We start from the raw sequence: 15,489 nt of genomic DNA on the forward strand, positions 1-15,489 counted from the left end.
GAATTTAAGCACAACACCGGTATAAAACCAAACATCTGCTAAATAGTTTGGAAATTGTTATTCTGTATGAGAACATTAACCTGCAGCTGATCTGAAATCATATTAAACTTTTAGCTCTCACAGATGGACTACAGGAAAATTTCAGTAAGGGAATTTTAATTTCATCGTTTGCTTTTGGTTTACAATATTTACACATTTAATTGATTTCAATATGTTATCCAGGACTGGAGAACTTATTAACTTTTAGCCTTGTATTGAGTTCATTGCATATTTGTTACGGCATAACGCTTGACGTAGTCTATAGCATTAAAAATATATCCATTCCTGGTTTTTTCAGACATCTGGCATAAATGAAGACTCCGCTGCTACACAACACAAGATTTCTGAGACTGCATGATCATCTGCAGTGAATTTAAGCTATGACGTTATCATGGAAAAACAAACAGTGCTGCTTTATGTTCTGATTTTGAGTGTGTGTGCTGTGTGGCTTTACAAGCATTGGTGAGTTTTGACAGTTTTCAGTCATCTCAGAGGTTTTCAGGTCTATGCACTATGTGCCTCCTCATTCCAACATACAGCTGTGTAGATATATTTTCGGTCTCACCTCAGAAGAAGCTGTTCAGAGAAGTGAAAGAAAGGGAAAAACTGGGGGGAAAAGTGAAAGAGGCAGTAAGGACGCAAAAGTGACACCTTCACACCCAGTTGTCAGTTTGCTTGTGGGCCTCTCTTCCACTGGGCTCTTGTTTCTTTTTGAGAAACCTCTTGGTTCTTCTGTTGGTTTTAAGACTGCGAAATTTAAGCCAGGTCATGCTGTACACCGGGGATGAAAGGGAGGGCAGAGAAGAGGAGACGAGAAAAATGGGGTTGGGAAAGGATGTAATAGTGGAAACTTGGAAGGAACTGGAGAGACTTCATAGGGTGGGTGATGTATGGTGTTGCCAAAATATTGTGTCACCCATCGAAATCTTTATGATCTCAGTGGATTCTCAGGATCCAAGGTAAGTTATTGCAAAAAAGAAATTTCACCCTAACTCATAAAAACCAGACGTCCTTTTCATTACAACACATTTCTTTTATTTCACTAAAGATTTTTCACATCTTAAAACACTTTTTTATAGTTTTCGCTATTTTTTTTCTGTACAAATTTACATATAAACACAAAAAAATGGATGCAAATACATTTAACAAAAAAAAACAAAACAAATTATTCTGGGGAAGCCCCTTCAGTTTGAGGTTTGATGACATGTAAGAGGGATGACATCTGCTAACATCAACCAGTGTACCATGATACCATCAACACAGTAGAAATGAGTGAACAAGATGCAGCACTGATGAAGCTCAGCTCTTAAAACTCCTGTACGTTTTGGATATTTGACTCTAAATCTTGTAAGCGCATCTAATTGGCTGACATGAAATAAGACCTTTTAAAGAATCCTAATACTTCTGATAGGTTTAAATGATCATTTTCCTTCTTAAACACAGTAAGAAAAAAAAAACAGGATTTAATTGCCAAAAATAAATGAATAAAGACTTCTGGCTTGAATTTTGACTACTGTTTCTCATTAAGAATTATAACCAGGAGCTGAGTGCTACACAACATGACAAATATCCTACATTATATATACCACTTTGGCAGTAGCCAATAACAATACACAAAAGCAATTATTTCTCTACATGTAGAGGAAGAAAAACAAGTGAACCTTCGGTAAAATAACAAACAGCTGTACCAATGATATGAACCCCTGAAACACGATGGTGACGGTAATGTAATGTTACCATAATTTTTAACTTATATTTTGATCATTTTGCTTAAATTTCTTGTTCGTTACGTCTGAAAAGAAGAGTGCATCGTAAATGGTCAAAACTGAGAATTTCCATCCTCATTCATAAAGTAAGAAAAAACAGTCTTTGAGGTCCTCTTCTTTGGAGTGATCCACGCTCCACATTCACACAAACACATCAAAAAAACACACTGACCAACACACACACACATCCATGTTCGTATAAAACAAGTTCTTGTTAGAAAAAAAAAAAAAGAATCTTGAGTGATCATGTCCTAATGACCAGCATCAGGTAAAAACTGTCTCTGTTTCTTGGTGTCATGATGGGCCTCAGTGTAGCATCAGGGTGAATAAGACTGGAATCATGGTAAAGGAGAGCGACAGAGACACCAGCTGTGCTGCAGAGCTGCCTATGCTTCTCTGGACGTTTGGCTGCATCACATCAGGGTCATCTGAGAGAAGAGACAGGATGAATCATTAGTACAGGATTTCGAAACTCAGGAATGGAAAACACACCCAGCATTTGTTTTAAGACTCCTCACCTGCTGGAAGCCTGTTTGAGGGGTTGTGAACTCCTCCAGCAGCAAGGAACTTCATTTTCTCTCCATCTAAACCCTTTCCTGTCTCCTCTGCCTTGGATTTGTCTAGGTGATTCTTTCTGGAGTCTTTATGCCCGATTACATCCACCCTCAGTTTCAGACAATCTTTGCCATGATGATGCATTGGCTTGGCTGTCAAAAAAGATGGGAAAGGTTTCAATAGAAGAAACAAAATCACAGAAGATTGTGGGCTTTTGTTTGTTTTTATTTAAAAGAAGCTTGGCTTAACTGTGATACTTACAGATATAGTAATAGCTCTCCCCCTGCCTGAACTCTTTGCCAAGTGTGAAGGGTGTAAAGCGCTGGAACTTCTCAGAGAATTTTTCTGGAGCATGGGGAGCGAAGGGCCGCGAGCACTCCCAGCGGAGCTGATCGAAAGAGTGAGGCTTACACACCTCATAGTCCTCCTTCTCTACCATGTACAGCACATAACGTTCAGCTGCATGCGGTGACACTTCTTCGTGGGTGTAGTGGGGGCAGATGATGTCCAGATAGTCATTGATGTGCACTTCCACAGTATAATCATCCCACAGGAAGCTGCAGGGAGACAGACAGAAAAAGACGGTTAGTGACAACTGCTCCAAACCAGCAAGGAAAGTTTGTTATTAACTGAATATTATTGTTTTGTCTCATGTGGAGCAACAGAAAATACATGCACTGGCACACTGATAAAGCAAGTGTGTGAGAATGTTTGTGTTTTGGTGTGGCTGTGCAAACTAATCTGTGCAACAAAATTAGAAAGAGCCTGATCAAGCTGGACTAGTTCATTTTGTTTTTCCAACAGAAAAACACACCCAGAATCTTATAAAGCGCTACAACCATCACACCGGCACACCTTTTTTTCCACTTTCCCTTCAGGACAGTCTCACTTCTCACCTGCTAACAAGTAGATGAGATTGTAAATGACAGTTCATCCCCATGCCAAATACAAACAGACAGAATCACCAATGTGTCTTACAAACCCAGAGAGTCTTTGTGTCAAGTCTTTTTAAGCTGTTTCCCAGTTGTTGTCTCATTAGTTTTTTCCACTTAGATGTTTGTCCATCTGTGCTGATTCCGAGACAGAAAGGGGGATGACGGGAGACGGTCAGCCCCCCTTTTCCCTCTTTTCATCTTTACCCTTCATTTAGTTTTACGGCTCTTTTCTAGTATTCCTGTCTCCTCTTTGCTGACTTCTTAGGCTTCGTATGTTCTATAAAGTATGGGGATTGTTGAAAACTGAGCATAAATCCTGTGTAGTCCCACGGCAGAGCCAAGCTGGTGGTGTTTAGGGAGAATACAAACTAAAAATTAGACAGCTGTGTTAAATTTTCACCCCAGTAGAGCTTTTACTTTCAGTTAATGAATAGCTACTAACAGGTTAGGAAGAGATTTACTGAAGCAAAAGGGAAAGATAGTTTATGTGTAAAAATTTTATGAACTGGTGCAATGTTCAGGTTCACATATCATGTTTTTCCCTGTACAGTAAACATGATGTGGTGTGATGCGCAGCTGGCCGCAGTGTTATTCTTGCTGCGAGATCCGCCAAAAGCCAGGAGTTGAAGAAAGATTTTTATTTGCGAGTTACTCCCATTACATCCTCAGGGGCAACAGGCTCTAATCCGTAAATCCAATCAGGGCTTGAACCGAGTGGCTGCTTCTCGATACTCGTGTTCGACATGTTGTAGAAAGCAAAAGTGACAAGAAAACAGCTCTTGTGTGTCTGCCACTGTTTATGTGTGCCTTAATGTCTGTGTGCCCCCCCCCCCCCCCCCCCCCCCCCCCCCCCCATCATCAAAGCTTGAGACGTAGTAGCTCTGCCTCCACCTTGTTCCCGTCCTGTTGTTGTGGCTCCTGTTAGGACCCCCAGGCTGAGTCACAGACACACTGGCTCCAAATGAGGGCCTCTAACCCCTCCTTCCTTCCTTCTCCTCCATATGTGTGTGCATGTAATGTAACATACCTGTCAAAACATGCTTTGTTAGTAGAGCACAGCTCCAAACTTGTTATCCAAGGCTAATAGGCAGATCACTACCCTCTATGTGTAAAGCACTCCTTTCTCCAAAAGAGGGGTCTTTGTAAATGAACACAATTCCACGTAGGTGTGTGTAAACATAGTTGTGGGTTCCAGGGTAAGTGCTTGAGTAAAAAGAAAAGGGGCACATCTGTAGCAGCATAATTGTGCAAATAATTTCCCATCTCATCATGTTCTTCTCTGATGTTTTCTTCAGTCAAACCAACAGGGTTGAACTATGCAAGACGTTTGGAGGTCTCAAGTGGTTCCCTCTGAAGTAACAAAGAGTTTTAAATTGGATGGGATACACCTTTTTCTCACACTGCGTCCTTTTAAGTGGTCTGGGATATCGCCACATGAAAACACAGGCTTGTCAAAAGCCAGCAAAACAGAAAGATTTTGTTGCTAATTTCATTCACGTCTCACACTTTTAGGAAAACTGTCCTTTTATCCTTCTCTTCACCTCCTCATTGCCCCTCCTCCTCTCCTTCATTGCCCTGGCTAATTAAAAGCTGTTAGGGGTCTGGGGCCAATGTGTTCTGCAGAAAAGGAGGGGAGGTAGAATGAATAGTCTGTAATTATACCCTTTGCCTCCCCAAAGACAGAATGCCTGAAGGCTACAGGGCCCCTTCAACCCCTCTATCTAAACCCCTGCGGAGCTTTCACTACCCTAACTAATGTGTGTGTTTATAATGCAAGTGTCCATATGGCTGAATGTGCTTTTACTAAATTAACAGCATCATTTCAGTTGTCCAAATTTGTTTATGCCTGAGTGATTTTCAATGTGATCGTGTTATATGGGACCACAAATCAGAAAACACTGATAACCCCATCCCTCTTCCTCCATCCTCATGACGCTTTACATCTCTGCTCATCAAAGCTCTCTCCGCATATGTGCTATTCTCCGACTGACATTTCTCAGGAGGGTGGCAGTCACATGAACATGATAGCTACGTCCTTTGTATGATGGAGAATTGGGTGCATGAGCTGTTGCAAACCTCTTTTCCACATAGCTTCCACATCTTATGTGCTGGTTTCTGTGTGTACGCACATATGAGATTCTCTGAAGACACTTATTCAGGACGTCTTGTGCCCCAGGCTCATGAACACATCTGTTTGTAAAGGCCTAGTGGAGTCTCTTGTGTGTTTGTGTAACATGTGCCTGAGGTGTGGGTAAACAGCAAAGGTTGAAGTCTTTGTAGGTCATTTCTCACTATGGAGCTACTCTAGATTTTGCGTCAGTGGGTAAGGTGTGTGTGTTGTGAGGTTAGAAGATGGTAAATAGCTCCAGCGCTGGTGGTTATTACACCAGGTGGCTTTTTCAACACTTGCCTCTCTTTACTGAAGCTTTGAAGTCTTTCCCATTGTCCTTGCACTGTTCTTGTTCTTTACTTTTTCCTGTCATCCTCTTTCCTCTTCCTTTTCCTCATCTTTCTACCTCTCCATCCCCTCCAACACCATACCCCCATGCTTAGGTTGGTTTTTGATAAAACAACTGACACAGGAGCTTCTGTCTTTCACTGTCTCTCCAGGGAGAGTTTCAAACTGGCAGCCGGGTCAAAGGGTTAGAGTTCACAGTCACAACTGCTCACAGACACTAAAGTCTGAGTCAGCGCTGATGATATATGCTCCACACACAGAACACATTCAAGGAGCGAGTCAGCACCAGTGAAACACCAAACAGATGCATCCACCACCCCGCCTCCTCCTCCAGTTGCTGCGCAGGTAATCAGTAGTAAGTGTGCACAAACTGGAATGTCACAACAGGGGGCTGCGGTTTGGACGGTTCTCACAAGGCACACTCATCAAATTTCTTATCCCACTCTCACACGCTTTTTAGTTTGAGGTGTACACTTAATACCGGTTAATTTGCTGTGGTATAGCAGATTTACACCTCCTTTCACACGGGCTGAGGGGCTGTCAGAAGTTTTAATGGTTTCAGTCAGTTTCTATATTGGAGCCAATATAATACACAATGAGAACTCTCTTTATTAGATCGTAGTGTAGTCAAACAAGAAGGAATTCTCCCTCCACAGTTCACTAATTGCTGCCTATATTGTTTTAATTCATATCCAGAACTTTACATCTGCAAATGTTTGCAGTTGAGTGCATATTTATATATCCAGCATGACATAGTTAAGACACCCAACTATCTTCTGCAGGATGAGAACCTTAACAACTGTCAACAATAGTGTTTCTCACTTATTCAATTCCAAACTTCTCCACTCCCTTCATCTATCACTGTCCACTCTCTCCTCCCTCTGTCTGCCTCCCTTTCATTCTTCAACAACCAGCCCACCCCCCACTATATCTCCTGTTTTGTCCCGTCTCCGAATGCTGACATAATGAACCAAAGCTCTTCATTCAGGCTAATTTCTCAACACAAATCCTTTTCAACACCTCAGCCTTCTCTTGCTCTGCACCCAGGCCTCCATTCCCTATCCTCCTCCTTTTTGCCCCCCAAAATCTTTTCACCCACCCCTCTTTTTGTAGCCTCCCTTTCTGTCTGTGATGAATAGAAAAAGGCCAAATGGTATCAAGCTTGGTTTAATATGAGGGGGTGGTCATGGCAAGTTAATCTGTTTTCTAGTGTAGCGGAGATGGAGCTAAGAATTTTTTTTTTAAAATGTGCAACTTTTAAAAATTGGAATACATTTTGAATTAATGGACGCAAAATACAACATTTTCAAATGTATGATATCCATTTGTTCCCAGTTCAGCCTTTAGGAGGCGATAATGAGCTTCAAGTGGCCAGCAATGTCAAGGTATGCCTGTAATGCTATGAATGAGCAGTGTACACACACACATATGCATGCTTGCCCACACTTAGCCTGATAACAGTGGGCGAAAGGAGGCCTCTCTAACGTTAGCAAAGCCATGGCTGAGTGCTGCTCTGTCCTCCTACTGGGGCAAAAACAGAGGAAGGTCTGTGAGAAAGAGGTGGGGGGGCTGATGGTAAGGGTAGTGGGAAGGAAGTCTGGACCACAGATAAGGAAGAGAGAGGAAGAGCAAAGTGAAAACAGAAGTGCATGGATACCCTGAAGTAGGGGGGATTATGTCTACACACGGGAAATGAAAATACAGTATATGCTGTACTTTACAGCCACTAAAACTCCCAGTTGAAAGTCTGCATGGACATGTGTTAAGGTACATGCAGCCAGTCAGGAATTAATTTGGTGTGAGGACAGTTATATCAGCAGTGGGTACTAGTAAAACCCTCTGATAATGAATGGCTAAGCAAAGTGGAGACGCTGCTTGTAATTGATTGTTCTGATGGATTCCATCAGCGAGATTATGCTGCTGTTGACAGAACAGTGGTTACATCACAGGATCAAAGAATCATATACCAATACACCACAAGGCCAGCAGGATGATGGTTTTGTGTCTGTGGGTCAGGTGGTCAGATTACAAGCTGTCTATAATCTCTGTTAGTGTGTGTGTGTGTGTGTTCTCATTTGGCTAAGATTAGAGGTCAACAACCAGACGGGACGTGGGCTTGGGAGGGGGCGGGGGAGTGATGAGTAAAAACAAAAACAGTAAAGAGAGGGTACAAAAAGTACTAAATGTATTAAGGTAAAAGGCAAGTGGGAGTCATATTGAGCACCTGCTCCTCAAATGTATCCCTGGGATAAGATGCAAAAAGAGCCCCGGCTGCTTCAACAGCAGCAAAAAGAAGGGGACCCAAAACCCAGCTGAGATAAATAGAATATTTCATTACACCAAACTCCTGATTAGAGACACCCAGGTCACTGAAGAAAAAAAACAAACAAAAAATAACACACACGCAAACACACTTGCACGCACAGCTGACAGAATTGAGTATAGTAAGAGTAGGGTGGAATGCTGGCTGTAGCTAATATTAACATCCTGGTCCTCCCTCTAGCCCCCCAGTGTGTGTAAGTGTGAGTCACACATTTATCATTTCTCGGTGAGGCTGTCTACGGTAACGGCCACTCCCTGTTCTACTCAAATGTTGAGACACACACTCAAAGACACAGTCATGCGCTGACAGTCCACAACAAAAATAAGACTGCTGCCAGTTAAAAGCCAGTTTAGGCAGCACAAGATCAACCTCTCCTTTATACACGCTTTTAAAGTTGACACAAGCAGAGACAAGACTATCATGTAAGAAAAAAGAACACAAACAAAATCAGTTTATCAAATTTCTTAAAGACTCCAAGTACAGGATTAAGCCATAATCATCAAATCATCCTGATAAAGAACAAACATGAAGCAGATTATGCTTAAAAACACAGCCTACAGCAAATTGCTGCCAGTGCTTCATATCACTATACACCCTAGCATGAATGAACAGACTGCTGCCATCTGGCTACTGTCCTCCTCCTGTAGGACAAATCACTGCTGCTCACAATCACACCAACATTCAATTAGCATCAATTATGTGTGGCCTGCTTCTGTCTGAGTTTACTGATAGATCTATTCAATCCAGGGAGCAGGTGACTGATTGACCACATGGGGATAATTCAGGGCAGGTTAAAAGTCGAGCCGAGAAGTTGGAGAAAAGAGAGGTATTAGAAAAAAATGAAAATTAGAATGATGTGTTCGAAAAGTATAATTAAGTGTTAACGTGATAGTCAGCAATATAAAGTTGCAATGGAGGTATGAGCATCCTCTTGGTATTATTTGCTCATGAAAAGTTAATGATGTGTTAAGTTAATGTTTGTCTGTGTATCTGTGTCAAAGCCTATGTTTAGCCTTGCAGCAGGAGGGATTAATGTTATTTTATGATTTTTCTCTTCTGGTTACGCAACTCCCATTTGACAGCAAAAATAGTCCAGGGTCGGATTAGAGGCGGCACAGAAGATCTGATTTTGTATTAGACCACGTCATTCTCTTTATCTGCTGCTAAGCCCCCCCACCCCCCCTCCTCTTTATCAGCCTGGCTTGTTTAAACTTATTTCTTGAAGCTTGTTTCCAGCTCTTTGTACGCAGAACTGACCAAGCAGACTGGTTAGGCATTTCTTCCTCTGTAAGGTTAACTTTTCCCCCCTTTGTGTCACCTGCAGCAAAATCTCCCCATCTGTTTGTGGTGACTCAGGTGTAAAACTCAGGTGGGTCAAACCTGGGCTGTTGAGTCACACACAAACTAACTAATGACACAAGCACTAATCATGATGTTAGGATTTTCCATTAGACTCCCCATCCAATTATCAGAGAAACTGCTTTCCTTGTTACGGGACTCTTTCTGAATCCCCTGTCAATTGTTATTGTTAAAGTGCAATTAGAGAGCCCGTAATGCAATCAAGACAAGACTAAAAGTCCATAATAGCTTTTGCCCTTGTTGATTCTCAGTGGTGAGTTATAACACAGCTCTCTGGACAGCAAAAAAAAAAAAAAACACTGCTTCTGTTTCATCTGATTTTAAATTAACATGCGTTGGGATCACTTGCCCTAAGCTAAAAGCTCAATGCGATAAGTCTATGTCAAGCTCAATCGATCCCACAGAGTGGAAGGATAGCATTACATTTCTGACCTCAAAATAAAATAATCAGCACTATAGTGCACCTCACACTCTCCGCAGGCTATCTCTCCTCTCCAGTGCAAAAAGGAAAACACTTTCACAGAGTATATGTGGCACCTTAGTCATCAATCATCAAGCAATCAACTCCTTTTATTCATTTTTGTTGATGAATAGACTTTTCTCTCCATGACAAACACACTCGCACTGTACGTACACACACACACACACACACACACACACCCACACACACACACACACAGGTGCAGACTCTGCAGATAGAACTGGCCAAGTTCATACCCGTCAGTCTATTTTCTACTATCAGAGTATGTCTGAGTCTGTGTTGCGGTTAAATATAGTGGTGAATCCGTCCATCTGTCAGGCATCCGCTGGCAATCTTCTGCTTATACATCCGACTGCTGCTCCATGATCTAAAGTCAAATCTGCCGTATTTAAAGAGACGTCGCATAACCCTAAGTTTAAACGCCAGATGGTCCATTAACTGTCACATGAAGAAAAATGTCAAGCACAATCAAATACATGTACAAATACCTGAGTAAAAGCAGCACTAATGACACGGTGACTGTTTTCAACTGTAAAAGTTAAGCAAGTAGAAAGTTGAGCATGAATGACCAACCACAACCAGGTGGAAATCTAAGTTTAACAAATCAACACTTACTTTGGGTTCGAGCTGTTCCAATACACGCTGTGTCTCTCTGCGGAGGCAAGCCACGCACCCACGGTCAACGCCAAACACAGCAGATACGCCACATCCATAGTTTCTCTTCTCCACCTGTACTTCAGCAGCTTAATCTGGAACGCGGTGATTTAAACTCTTCCTTGGCGAAATTTAAAAAGTGCGTGAAATTAGAGCAAAATAAACAACACCGCTGTTCGCTCCAAAAATCTAACAAGTCCCATATACGATATTCAGTTTTCTAGTTGTTGACTGTCTCACATGAGCGCAACTTGTCGGTTTTGTCTGCAGAAGGCTCCACCCCTAAAGTCCCGCCAACCAATAGCAACGCACTAGTCTGAAGGTCCCCGCCCACCGCTGCGCCTAGAGACGTGCCCTCAGGCTGCTTCCACTTGAGACTAGAACCATAAAAAAACCCACCAAAACATCTACTTTGAAGATAACAGCAGGACTTTAAGATACACTGAAGTCTATCTATCTATCTATCTATCTATCTATCTATCTATCTATCTATCTATCTATCTATCTAGTGGATCATGACCTCTGACAAAACAAGTGTTCAGTACTTTTATTTGTAATAACAAAATACTCCCATATATTTGTATATTTGTAATATTTGTTATTTGAACTTCTTATCTGCAATACTATAAACTAATCACGTTTTATTTAGTAGTTCTTCTATAAAATCTTGTGAAAGACAAATTGAAACCAACTTTAACTACACGTAGCTTAGAGTTTATGGCGGGACAATAAATGGAATCATTTAAGACAAGTACTTGAATGATGCTGTATAAGTACAATGCTTTACTTGACTAAATAATGAAAACTTATTTACTCTCAGTCACAGAAAAAACCAGCAAACATTTTCTAGTGTATTCCTTAATGCATTGTGTTGATCTCTGTAGTTAATATGTTTTGTGAGCATGTGTGATGCTGTGTTGTAACAGTATTATAGGTTGCTCTAGGGTTGTATTGCAAGTCTTTATGACGTACATCATGTTGCAATTCACTGAATTGCTTATACCTGTGTACTTCTAATGCAAATAGTTAACCAGATTTTTTCTGTTTGTTTTTTGCTTTGTTTTGTTTTTGTTTTTTGCTTTATGGGATCAAACAAACTTTGGCTCCGGTTGTCCCACTGCTTGTTCAGTCATTGGAGAACCTTTTGCAGACAGGTATGCAGGCTACATTGTGTTCATGCAGGTTGTTGTTGTTCATGTACACTGATATACTGATTGCATATTGTCAGATACTCAGGAATTATTAGCCTCCTATCAGTAAGTCTAATCTTGTAGTCTCCACTTTGCTGTCACCAGACAGGTAACTGCAGACAACAACCTCGCAGATGGAGAGGATAAAGTTCAGACCATGGAGTGTCTGCTGGATTGTGGCCTCAGCAGGAGAGGGCTTCCCTCGGGCAGAGATGGATGCATGCTGGGACGATCTGGTTCAGAACGCCAGAGCTTTAAGGAGAAGGGAGGGGGAATTGTTTTTGAGTGTGTATGCGTGTGTGTTTGTGTGTTTTATGTAAAGCAATCTAGTCCCAAGGCTTGGTTGGGCAAGAACACACATGCTCTGGCACTCTGATCCATGGACACACACACACACACACGTACACAGACACAGGACTGTAGGTGCTGTAGGCAGTGGGTGGTTAATCACAGCTCAGAGGGCTTTTCCACTCTGTCTCCCAACAGGAAAGGCAACAGTGAAGAAAGAGGGGGGAAAGGCATCAGATGATGCATTATAGTGTTTTCAATTTCTTATTGAATATGTCTTTTACACACATTTCTATATCTTTCAGTTAGCTCTTGTGACATTAGAAACTACTTCCAGACTATTGATTTCCTCTGGAATGACAAAAATGCAAATACTGTCCCAGCAGCACCAAAACTAGCCTGTGATTCACTGACCCTAAACTACCAGCAACAGGATTCTACTTCTCACTCATACCAACACTTGGAGTGTCTGCTGAGTGCCAGCAGACTTCCGCTGCTCATACTTGGGATCTCCTCATGATGCATTCACCTAACTCATGTAGCAAGATAGAAACCAATGACCAATTTAGAAATTCTCAACCCACAAATACACCTTCTCTCTGCTGCTGTAGCCAACAGTCAGATGGCTGGTATCTCCTATCCCACCCATACACGTGCATTACATGCATTCTATGGTAGTACACAAGCATGTAAGTCTTGTCTAAAGGCTCATTTAACAGTGTTGTTGCCAGGAGAGACCACAGATGACACTCAGAGTGAGAACCAATCCTCCCACACGCCATAGAGATACTCATAGACTGGGTAGATCGAGACTCAGAGCAGAGAAAACAAATGAAAAAAGTGTTGAAAGAGATGGGAAACATCACATTTCTAAAAGAGAAGTATAAGAAGTTGTGGGAAGACCTGACAGCAATACAAACCATTCAACTTTCTGAAACCGGCTTGTTTATTTTCAAGAAACTTGTCTCCAGGCATCACAGTATCTGCCACAAGCTGTTTGGTATGATGTGGAAATTCCATAATTGCATAACTTGCTTGATAAAGACGGAGGGCTTGTGGTGCTACCTGTGCCTGGTGACGCCTGACTTTCTTTTCTGTCAAGAATATCAGATGATAATCATTTTCATTGGAGGGGAACACAAAGCAGAGTTGTGGGAGTGTGAGGAGATCTTTAAAATAAAAGCACATGTTGTCAGAGGAAGAAACACCAGGTAATTTGGAGATTATCACACACACACACACACACACACACACACACACACACACACACACACACACACACACACACACACACACGCACATGCACACACAAAACAGAAAAGAAAAAAAAGAAAAGGAAAAAAGTTTTCTTCCCAGTCCATTCAATTTTCAGTCTTCCCCTCTTTCTTCCCAGTCTATTCAATTTTCAGTCTTCCCCTCTCTCTTCCAATCTTCTCAGTTCCTCTCGTCTCACATCCTGTCAGCCCCAGGCACGGATCAGACTCGGCCAGGGAGCTCTCTCTAAAGATTTGGAGGGGTTCCCTCAGAAACAGAAATATGACAAAGAAGGGCTGAATGGAAAAGAGAGAATCAATCAAAATGAGGTGGAGTGAAACTCTGAAAAGAACACAGGTGTTACTAATACTACTAAAAGAATAGACATAAAACAGTGGGTGTAAGCAACACGGAAACATAACAAACGTCGGTAAAAAGGTCATATGGAAGATTAACATTTAACTCAAAGGATGGAGAATAAAGGACTTTAAGGGGCTACATCACCATAATGAGCCCCTTATTGACTCTAGCTGATCACGGATTGTATTTCAAATTGCTTACTTCTGTTCATTCATCCTCTGTTATTACTGCTTGCTTAGGCTTGTTAACATTTGGTATTGTTTCAGCTACACTGGGACAGCTTGTCACCCTGCTGCCCTCTGTCCCTTTACCCCCGACCTCCTGCGGAGCCTCGTCCCTCTGGTTCATAGCGGCACACTTCAACAAGCTGCTCCTTCTCTGGGGAGACACAAAGACATGCGTCTGGCCTCCATTCATTCCCATTCATCTACATACAGGTGGTCGTCCATTCAGACCCATGCAGCCACACTTGTGCTTTAATGCATTCTAGCTTCAGCTCGGTAGCTGGGAAAAAAACACACACTTATGGTAGCATACTTATGATAACATGGCATTTCTGCTCTGAGCATCTTCTGGAAAGTTACCATAGAGGCTGAGCTGTTTTCAGATGTACAGCTCACATGCAATCAAAACAAGCAACAGATACCCACAAACACATACACAAACAAACCCAAACACAATGTTGCATGTGTGCGTCAGCAGGGGGTAAATGAGCCACCTCCCTCCCTCCTGGACTAACACCGTCTCACTATTCAGACCACAGGAATCATTAACTCTCCCAGTCAACAGGCACACTCCACTTGTTCGCTTTCTCCGTCCCCCTTTCTGTCTCTGAGGGACTCACACACATGCCCTCATATGAAACACACACAGCAGAAGCAGCAGCAGCACACAAAGGAACAAACAAGCCAGCCCCAGTGAAATATTTAACCATACCACTCAGCTTGCATAGCCTCTGCCATCATTTGTTACCCAGTATCTCCTTGTCTGTTTCCACGTCTGTTCTCTCTGCTCATCTGTTGTCTCTGTTCTTTCTTTCCTTCTCTTTCTTCTGTTCATCTGTTCAGTTATGTCCATAAAGCTTTCATCTGTCCCTGACCAGAACATACTGTGTACACCTCTCTTTGATTACTTTCCTTTCTCTTGTTTTATCTGCTCATTGCCTTGTAAGCATCTCTGCTCTACGCTTTCCTTCCTCCTTTTTTATGCTCTTTTGCTCCATTTCAGTTTTCTCTGCCTCAGTCTTCATGGGGTCCTCCTTTCTTCCTGTTGCTTGTAACCTTCCTTCACATTCAGTCATTTCTTATCCCAATCCTTTTCCCCATAAGTGCCTCAAACAGTGCATTTGTTTGTAGAAAAACCATTTTCCTCTCGCCCTCTTTTATTTTTTTTTATACAACTCTCTCCAGCTCTCCTTCTTGTTTCCTCACATGCTGCCGGCCCCAACCCTATATTCATTAACATAGTGTTAATGATCCCAGATGGACTGACATGTACTCTACGGGGGCGAAGTGTGAGTGCCTTCTACCAAGGGTGTGCGTGGGTGGTTGCATTTGTGTGTGTAGGCATGCAAGGCTGTTGGGTATGTCTGTGCATAATCATGTCTACATGTGTGTTTACATGTGTGCATGCGTGTGGGCACATGAGTTCATACAAACATTTCAGTAAGAAATGCTTATTTTTCTCCTGGCTACAGATTGCTATGTTATGAACCTCTCATGTCCTGCTTTTAGATGACAACAAAATAAGGATGTGGGTTCATGAGGCATCTGTTCTGCATTTTGATAGAAGAAGAAAAACTGGTGATATTGATACTCCTGTGGTTTG

The 15,489-nt window shown here is 42.1% G+C and overlaps 1 protein-coding gene across 1 annotated transcript; it reads right to left on the reverse strand.

Moving 5' to 3' along the window:
- Nucleotides 1–1,083: 1,083 nt before the first annotated feature.
- efna1b (ephrin-A1b) lies at nt 1,084–10,810 on the reverse strand. The gene is made up of 4 exons (XM_041989045.1): nt 10,532–10,810; nt 2,622–2,917; nt 2,324–2,512; nt 1,084–2,233 (listed from the first exon to the last, which is right to left on the reverse strand). Exons 1-4 carry the CDS (start codon nt 10,627–10,629, stop codon nt 2,112–2,114), a joined length of 705 nt encoding a protein of 234 aa, XP_041844979.1. The 5' UTR covers nt 10,630–10,810; the 3' UTR covers nt 1,084–2,111.
- Nucleotides 10,811–15,489: the final 4,679 nt, after the last annotated feature.

The sequence above is a fragment of the Melanotaenia boesemani genome, chromosome 6 (genome assembly GCF_017639745.1).
Source record: "Melanotaenia boesemani isolate fMelBoe1 chromosome 6, fMelBoe1.pri, whole genome shotgun sequence".
Taxonomy (NCBI): domain Eukaryota; kingdom Metazoa; phylum Chordata; class Actinopteri; order Atheriniformes; family Melanotaeniidae; genus Melanotaenia; species Melanotaenia boesemani.

Excerpts from the sequence above, each read along its gene's own strand:
- efna1b (XM_041989045.1), bottom strand. The coding sequence starts at position 10,629 with ATGGATGTGGCGTATCTGCTGTGTTTGGCGTTGACCGTGGGTGCGTGG. Across the intron at positions 2,918-10,531 it reads TGGAACAGCTCGAACCCAAA|CTTCCTGTGGGATGATTATA; the intron begins GTAAGTGTTGAT and ends GTCTCCCTGCAG. Across the intron at positions 2,513-2,621 it reads GGAGAGCTATTACTATATCT|CCAAGCCAATGCATCATCAT; the intron begins GTAAGTATCACA and ends CTTTTTTGACAG.